Source organism: Labeo rohita, chromosome 1 (genome assembly GCF_022985175.1).
Source record: "Labeo rohita strain BAU-BD-2019 chromosome 1, IGBB_LRoh.1.0, whole genome shotgun sequence".
Taxonomy (NCBI): Eukaryota; Metazoa; Chordata; class Actinopteri; order Cypriniformes; family Cyprinidae; genus Labeo; species Labeo rohita.
In genome coordinates, this window is record NC_066869.1 from 42,775,885 (window position 1) to 42,785,479 (window position 9,595).

General features: G+C 38.0%; 1 protein-coding gene across 1 annotated transcript; it reads left to right on the forward strand.

The window, feature by feature from the left end:
• si:ch211-14k19.8 (mucin-4) lies at positions 1–9,595 on the forward strand. The gene is made up of 12 exons (XM_051120233.1): positions 1–326; positions 1,798–2,154; positions 2,350–3,360; positions 3,420–4,514; positions 4,636–4,706; positions 5,037–5,095; positions 5,893–6,050; positions 6,165–6,324; positions 6,835–7,026; positions 7,239–7,460; positions 8,943–9,099; positions 9,375–9,595. Exons 1-12 carry the CDS (start codon positions 284–286, stop codon positions 9,447–9,449), a joined length of 3,600 nt encoding a protein of 1,199 aa, XP_050976190.1. The 5' UTR covers positions 1–283; the 3' UTR covers positions 9,450–9,595.

Here is a 9,595-nt window from a genome sequence, read left to right on the forward strand (position 1 = left end):
GCGAGCTTGCGCGCTCACAGAAACCCACATGCACGCGCGAGCTTCATAAAGTGAGCTGCGGTCGGTTCAACACGGTTTCTGCGGCGGACTGAAGGATGAACTTGACTCTTTTATAACGGTCTTTAAAAACGGAGAGAAAACCGATATTAAGGCTCGTTACATATAATTTTTTTGACTAGTTTAAATAGCCGATTGTCTACGTCACATTTTTAGAACTGTTAAATGTTCTTTATGGAATTAACTGTGGGAACGGATTCCTTCCTGGAATGTTTTGGCTCGCAAAATGCGTCGTTTTGTGTATATTTTGTTATTTATTTTCGCTCCAGGTAAGACGACTATTTCATTAATAGACAAGGAAATATTTACATGCTAAACACATACAGTTGAAAGTTTACATACACTTTGCAAATTATACAAAATGTTAATTATTTTACCAAAATAAGAAGGATCATACAAAATGCACGTGATTTTTTATTTAGTACTGACCACAATAAGATATTTAACATAAAAGACGTTTACATATATAATCCACAAGAGAAAATAGTTGAATTTATAAAAAATGACCCTTTTCAAAAGTTTACATACACTTGATTCTTAATAATATGGTGTTAACTGAATGATCCACAGATGTGGTTTTTCAGCATTTTTGTGTATTTGAACCCTTTTCAGCGATGACTGTATGATTTTGAGATCCATCTTTTCACACTGAGAACAACTGAGGAACTCATATGCAACTATTACAGAAGTTTAAACGCTCAATGATGCTTCAGAAGGAAACACCATGCATTAAGAGCTGGGGGTGAAAACTTTTGGAATTTGAAGATAATGGGAAATATATCTTATTTTGTCTTCTGGGAAACATGTAAGTATCTTCTGTAGCTTCTGAAAGGCAGTACTAAATGAAAAAATATGATATTTAGGAAAAATAAGCAAACTGTACATATCCTCATTCCATTCAAAAGTTTGCATCCCTGGCTTTTAATGCATCGTTTTTCTTTCTGAAGCATCAGTCCTCAGTGTGAAAAGATGGATCTCAAAATCATACAGTCATTGTTGGAAAGGGTTCAAATACACAGAAATGCTTAAAATGCCAAAAAATCTGTGGGACCTGAAGGATTTTTCTGAAGAACAGCAGGCAGTTTAACTGTTTAGGACAACACAACAAGGGACTCATGAACAACTATCACAAAAAACAGTATTAAGAATCAAGTGTATATAAAATTTTGAACAGGGCCATTTTCAAAGCTAGTATTTTCTATTGCATAAATGTCTTTTATGTGAAATATCTTATTCAGGTCAGTACTAAATAAAAAAATAATTTCCATTTCATCCATTTCCATCATCCATTTTTGATCCATTTCATTCTGCTCATTCTGCAAAGTGTATGTAAACTTTTGATTTCAACTGTAACTTCAGTTTAAAAATGTGTCCATTAGCCACACTTTTTTAGATTCTTTAGAAAAACTGTGTTTAGTATAGTTTTTAAATGGTTTATGTTAATCTTGATGGTAATCATAAAATTTTCTGATTATGCACCGCAGAATTTACACACGTGTCACAAGGATCATAGTACCTCCATGTTTTTTCGGACATGCACCATGATAGTACTATGCTATTCTTGGAATCAAAGTAGCTACCACAGTGACATCCCTTATAAATAAATACTGTTAAAGTTCCAAGGTACTAATACTTGAAAATGTAAAATAGCACTGAAATTCATCACTTAACTTTCAGGTAAAAATATGTAGTGCTTCTTCATTTATTGGAGGTGATGATATTAATGATGTTTCTCTGTAGGTAACACGCTGTTGACCTTGGGGCAACACTGTGGAGGTAAAATTGTTGGAGAGAGGAGCGGTTCAATTCGGTACTCTTTACACCCAAACAGCCTTTTATTTAACAGAATTACCAGCAACAGCACAGAAAAACTGTTGAATGTTACATGCACTTGGATTATTGATGCACATGAAAATCAGACTGTTTGGATAGATGTCATTTCTGTTGGAAAAGGCGCTCGTATTGGAATTCAATTTGGGAATGGGAATACACTGATCTATGAAAGAGAAGAACAAGCTTTATTCTCTGGCACTGGGAGAACCATCATTGAATGGAGCTTGAAAAGGACTGATGAAACATTTCCCACATTACATTTAAGTAAGTCACTTTGAGAAAGAATATCAATTTTTTTTTACTAACCCCAAATCAGTAGTGTATATAAAAAGTTTATGAACAAAACCCAGTGAGAGGTTGTAGTAGCATTTTTGTTTATTTCCCTTAGTGTTGGAATCTTGTGCCTTGAATAGTCTCATAATTCCTGTTTCCATTCATCTTTGCGTGTGTTTTTCTCAGGATGGAACACGTCAGAGGACAGTCATACTCTCGCTTTGATTCCTTACACCCACTCTGATGCTGACCCAGTGTCTCCCTCTCCGAATGGCTCAAACGATGTAACCTACACCCCTGACATTCCAGTAAGCAGCAATGCAGCCCCCAAAACACACGCTCTCAGGGGTGAGAGTATACAGCAGGGCGGAGGTGTGTCTGACCTGGACGATAAGCGCAGACCTCTCTTTCCGCAGGAAGTCACCAACAATGGACAGGAAACGACTGGAGCCTGGATCTCTGACCTCGCATTCGCTGGCACACATTCTTATTCAGATACACACACCAGCTTTGCCCTTGACACACACATGAACACGCACACAATGTTGTCTGATGAACCTTCTTTGGCTCAGTCTTCCACTGAAATCAAATCACCGCTGGTGTCTGTACAAACTACACCCAGACAGGCAACTGAAGTGGCAAAAACAAGTGCACTTTTAGCCACAAACGATGTTGCACACACTGAACTGAACAGAGGAAGTTCAGAGCACATGCATACACATGCATTTACCAAAATTCAGTCCACAACGACTGAAAGAGATGATCCAAATTCCATGCTTCCTACTTCCAGCTTTGTGACGGTAAGTCCACATTATAATAAACGTAAAGACTTCCTTAGAAGCAAGGCTAAAGCAATCACAGCGACAGTCCCAAATAGGGATGTGTTTGCAATATCAGAATCCACTGGGACAAGTCAATTTGAATCAGTTTTTTGGAGTTCAAACACAATCACGGATGACAACCAACCTATATCAGAGATGGACAGAACAGATCGCTCTCCAAGATCAACCAATCCAGATGAAAACATTACTAATCAAACAATTTATGATGATTCAGTACTCACTACTAGTACGCCTCCAACACTATCAAAGATTCCAGATGTTACTCAGACCAACACATTAGCATTTTCTGATAGTGACACGGCTGATGATTCCACATTTCCAAATGTTACCACTGAGAATGAACCAACAACCTCAGGTGAGTTCATGCACTCTTCATATAACACACTTGCGACTCCAACTTTGACTTTTTGGAAGCGTCAACCATCCGCATCTCACACACCATCACAAGCACCCAAGAAACAAGCTCTGGATCTTCGTCAATCTCTTACCAGACGTCACACAGCCCTAACAAAATCAGTCCCTTCACCACCTTCCCAACTACCATCCCTCCACACTTGACCCCTACTGGGAGTCCTAGTATCCCAGAAAGCGACAAGGATCTGTCACCATCTGAAAACGATTGCTTTGGTATTGCATGCACTTCGTACTTACCATCTACAGTACAAGGCAAACAAGAAAGTCCCATCACCAGCCCGGGATTAATCTCTTCTTTGAGTCCTCAGATTAGTGCTAATGTGACTCCTGACCTCATGGGTGAAGATAGCACTACAGTGGGATTTGAGAACCGCACTGATTTAGAAGAACATGATGTGTCTCCATCAAAGTCAAGCATGCATACTGAATTTTCTGTATACACATCTACACCTCAGTATTCATCAATATCTTCTGAGAACACACAGAGCAATGTGGGAGTTCCTGATGTAACTGATATCAATGAGATGAGCAGTGGTCAAACAGTAGGTGGAAGTCATTCCAGTCCTACTCTGACTAGTACAAGTACAAAGACGACTTTTGGCTTATCTCCATTTAATGACATTCATACTGGATCAACAGAAAACACTAATGGCTTTACAGCCAAAACCATTGCCACATTGAGTACTTCATTATTGGAAATCACAACTCCATACATCCCCCAGGTCAGTACGACTGTTAGTGTTGTTCCAACAAGCGCATCTGTTAGTATGACCACTCCACAATGGGAAACCAGTCAGACCTCTGTGGTTCACCCATCTTCAGTGACTACCCCACAGATGAATCCACACGCCACGTCCACAGAAACAACTTCAGTCCAGGTCCGTAGGCACTTTCCAGTGCCTCAACCCAGCACTGGCAGACCTTCCCAACATATGACCACAAGCTCATATCTTACTCAAACCAAAGCACACATTGTATCTACACAAGCAATGACTCAAACATCCTGGATTCGTTCTACCGCAGCCAGCTTTGACAAGAAGTGGGCACATGGACACCATTATTTTATCGTGAAGGACCAGCCAGCAATTATCAAGGGTGAGTAATGTATCTGTCACTTTTGCTTCATTGAGATGCCTAATTTTCCACATCTTTACGTTTCTTTGTAAACATAAATCTTGTTGGTCTTCCTGAAAAGCATTTGTTCTTCTGTTTTCAGAGAAAACATTCCAAGTACTTTTACAAATTGTCCTGGAAAGAGATTATACCCCTAGTATGAGGTTGCATGAGGTGAAACCATTTAAATTACTTTATATATGCTATTATTAAAGTTTGTGTGTAATCTGTTTATTTTGAAAGAAGTCTCTTATGCTCACCAAAGCTGCATTTTTTTTTTGTAAAAATACAGTAAAAACACTAATATTGTGAAATGTTATTACAACTGTTTTCTATTTAAATATATTTTAAAATGTAATTTATTTCTGTGAGGCAAAGCTGAATTTTCATGATCCTTCCGAAATCATTCTAGTTAAATATGAAATATATTAATTGAGTTATGAGTTATATATGAAATAGAAATAGCCATTGCAATGATGTGTTGGTAACCATCCATTCCTGCAGGTGGAGACATTTCTGCAGAGCCTTTCTGGATTTCACAATCAACATGTGACCTGGCACAGGTAAAAAGCCTTACTGACTTATATATTTGCAATTAATCTATTTAGATACTGTATATGCAGTCACTGTGGGTTAACTGAGAGTCTAGGCATTACTGTAATTATTGATGAAACTCATTATTAAGTCAGTACATAAGAAGAATTTGTAGTTGTAAAATGTTGGGGACTTAAACCTGAAGACACACCAACTCATGGGGACTTAAAATGAGGTCCCCATGAGTAAGCAAGCTTATAAATCATACAGAATGAGATTTTATGAGAATGTAAAAGTGTAGAAAATTTTCTGTGGAGAGCCCTTACAACAGGGCTGGTGTCCCTGCAAGGTTTAGCTCCAAACTTGAAAAAAAATACCAACCTGTATCCCGAAGACCTTGATTAGCTTGTTCAGGTGTGTTTGATTAGGGTTGGAGCTAAACTCTGCAGGGACACCGTCCCTGGAGGATCAACATTCCCCATCCCTGCCCTACAAGGATGTGTGTTATGTGTGTGCATGTGTGTGTGTGAGAGAGAAAGAGAGTGAGAGAGAGAGAGAGAGGAGAGAGAGTTATTGTCTAAATTTTAGGTATCCGACCCCTAGTGGATTATGACTGAACTGCAAAGTGTTCGTGATACGGTCATACTGTAGAAATGCCCATGTAAAATGAAACTAAATGAAAGCATTAATATGTTACAAAATATAACATTTTGTGTTTAAAATCTCAGGGATTTTGAGGTGAAAACCTGATCTAAAACATCTAAATGGATGATAGCATGTGTTAAATAAGTGGTTTTGATTGATTTTTGATGGTTGTTTTCATCAGTGGTCCAGTTCTGCAAACAGTAGTTCAATTCCAAACAGTGGAAGCGCTTTCCTGGCTGGGAAGGGTGGAGTCTCTGTTACAGGAGGCGGGGTTAAACCCACTGCCAAAGAAAGGAATATTTGTGGGTGGAGTTAGAGTGAAGAATATTACTGTGGGAGGTTAGTATTGAATAACAAGACCTTAACAAGTTACATCTCTCTTTTATTTCTTTCTCAACCAATCAGACTGCCTGTCATTCCTTAATACATTTGTTTTCTTTCTTTCTTTTCCAGGTTTGCAGACAGATGTTTGTGAATGGTTGTTTGAATGTCCCTCTGGGTTTCAGTGTGTTTCTTTGAAGGGCAATACCTCCTGTACATCTGTGTGCCACTCTGAATACTGCAAACATCAGGGCATCTGTGTCCATCGCCTCGGGCAACAGCCTGTCTGCCAGTAAGTTACATGCAGTGTAGATTTGCATAGTCAGATTTTTGACTTTGCGGCATAAAATCTAATCCTAATTGCAAAGACCTGTCCATTTATACAGGAAGAAATCATCATCTTTCCAGGACTGATTCACCTTGTAAAGCCTAGTGTATGAAATCTATAGTCAGAAAAATATGTATTTTAAATGGAACAGTTGATTGAAAGTGTGCATGTGTGTTTTTGTGGAGTATCGTATTTGACACATCAGGCTTATATGGCTCATATGGTATAATATAGGAGTATATAGAGCTCACACTTGATTTTATTCAGAGGCCCAGTCTGAGAAAAATATGCAATTAGATGCAGTTGCTGACATTTTTATGGCCAAAAAGTAAGATAAAAATTCTGATAGCTTGTAATGCAAATCAGTGAGATCTCTATAATAGCATAGCAGACTACCTATATAAAATGCATATTTTATGTGTCACTTTATATCTCCCAATAATTTGTCTTAGTAAGCAAACTCTCTTTCTGAAGGTGTCCTGTTGGAGAGGATTATTGGTTTATGGGTCAGCGCTGTGACCTCCGCATGACCCGGCCGCGCTTGGTGGGCGTGTGCTTTGGCGTACTGCTCGCTGTCGCAGCAGTCATGGCTCTTCTGTCTTATCTCACTGTGCGCCGTTTTAAAACCATGCTAATGCAAGCCAAAGTGGAACAAACACGCAGCAGGTAGCACGTGTTCAATCATTTTAAACACTCACTCCCATACACTTAGCTGTAGTGGCCTGGTTTTGTTATTGGAAATAGTTGGCAGGAAATCATTGGCCAGTTAAAACAAACCAGGAGTTGTGATAGCAGCACTAAAAGCGAGGGAGGGACGGGGTCGAGCGGGAATAAACACGCTCGAATAACATTCCTTTGTTTTCTGTGTGTGGACATAGTTATCGCAGATTTAATCACTTTGATGAGCTTTCGGCTCGTTTTTGGGGAAGGTCCTGGCCAGGCTCTGAGGACTCGTTGGATAACCCCGCCTTCACCCGCTCGGATGAATTACTACACATGAGAGCGCTTGACCGTACCTGCTGTTACCATGACGACACTCTTTCTGTGGTATCCACATACCATGGTAGTGGAACACATCTCAACACTGTATATCCTCACGGGTACCGTAAGATTTGCGTATTATTGAATAAATCATGGTTTACTATAAATACCATGGTACATGCATTTCAGTAGCATGGTACACTACTGTTCAAACATTTGGTGTGGGTAAGGTCTCTTAAACTCACAATGGCTGTATATATTTGATTGAAATATTTAATATTGTGAAATATTGTTACAATTTAATATTTTTAAGTTGGCTGTGTTTTTCTGCATTTCTGGTTTCAGCTGTTTTTAACTTGTTTTAACTGTTTTTTGTTTGCTAAATCAGCTGGTTTTTAGCTTTTTTTTTGCAAAATCAGCTGGTTTTAACTGGCTTTAAATGTTTTTTAACAGTTTTTTTTGTTGCAAAATTAGCGTGTTTTGGCTGGGTTTTTTTTACTTTAACTGTTTTTTAATCTGTTTTTTGTTAAAACAGCTGGTTTTAGTTTTTTGGCTGTTTTTTTTTTTTGATAAACCAGATGGTTTTAGCTTATTTTTAGCTGTTTTTGCTAAATCAGCTAGTTTTAGCTGTTTTCTAAAACAACAGGTTTTAGTTGGTTTTAGCTGTTTTTTATATGTTTTTGTTAAACGAACTGATTTTGGACACTTTGTGACTTTTTTTGGCTGGTTTTAACTGCTTTTTAGCGTTTTTGCTAAATGAACTGGTTTTAGCTGGATTTAACTGGTTCTAGCTGTTTTTGATAAACCAGCTGGTTTTAGCTGGTTATTTTTAGCTTCTTTGCTAAATCAGAAGGTTATTTATTTACTTATTTATTTATTGCTAAATCAGATGGATTTGGTTGGTTTTAACTGGTTTTAGCTGTTTTTTTTTTTGTTTTTTTTTGATGAACCAGAGGGTTTTATATGTAACATGCAAGCACCATATAAGCAATGTGCTAAATCATGCTAGCAACATGCTAACTCATGCAAGCAACGTGTTAGCAATGTGCTAAATTATGCTACCAACATCTATCTATCTGTCTTAACTTGCTAGCTGGCTGGCTTTTAAATGAAAACTAAATTAAAACTTCATTTCAAACTGAAAACCTTCAATCTTCAAGCTTTTAACACTACTTAGCTATGCTTTTTCAAGACAACTTAAAGTTTGTCTACACACTTTTTTTATCTCATTGAAAATGCTATTTATTGCTGTGATACAAAGCTAAATTTTCAGCATCATTACTCCAGTCTTCAGTGTCACATGGTCCATTCAGAAATCATTCTAACAATTTTTTATTATTATTAGTGATAAAATCAGTTTCTTCAGGATTAGAAAGTTCAAAACAACAAAATTTATTTGAAACAGAAATATTTTGTAACACTATAATGTATAAAGAAATATAATGTTTTTACTATCAGTTTTGATTAGTTAATATGTCCTTGCTGGAAAAAAAAAACAACTTATCCCAAATGTTTGAATGGTAGTGTATAAATTACCATAGTATTACCATAAGAAGAATAAGTTGTTCACCTGATTTTTCCATGTATGTTTGGGCTTACAGCTCTCAGTATGGTTGGGATCTCAGCAACTGCAGCTTGGCGGATGGTGTGGTGGATTCTGGGAAGGCTAGTGACCTGTCAGTCTGTAGCTGGCCAATCGAGCCGATTCAATGGACGCCATTCCCTTTGCTGCAGCAGCTCAACAGGAATACCACTACGGTAAGACACATACACTAAAGATTCTACATTAGAGATGTCCAGTCCTGCTCCTGGAGGGCCACTGTCCTACAAAGTTGAGCTCCAACCCCAATTAAACACACCCGAATCAGCTAATCCAAGGTCTTACTAGGCATACTAGAGACTTCAAGGCAGGTGTGTTGAGGCAAGTTGGAGCTAAACTCTGCAGAACTCCAGCTCTCCAGGACTGAGTTTGAACACATTTGCTCTAGTATATTATTGTAATTGAATGACACGTACCTGTTTTTTAAATCCAGGTGAAAGTATCTCGTCCTCGCTCTTACTGTGAAGGCATGGAACTTGTAGATTTAGAGAAGAGCTGGACAGCGTAATGGAGACTCTCAGAAAACCTGACAAGCTCCGGCCAAGTGTGAGAATATTGACTTTGTTTAAGCAACACCATTGCTGTGTCAAAGTAATATAGAGCCAACTTAATAAAATCTATTTTAACTGAAAAAAAGAGACTTATTTGGGATAT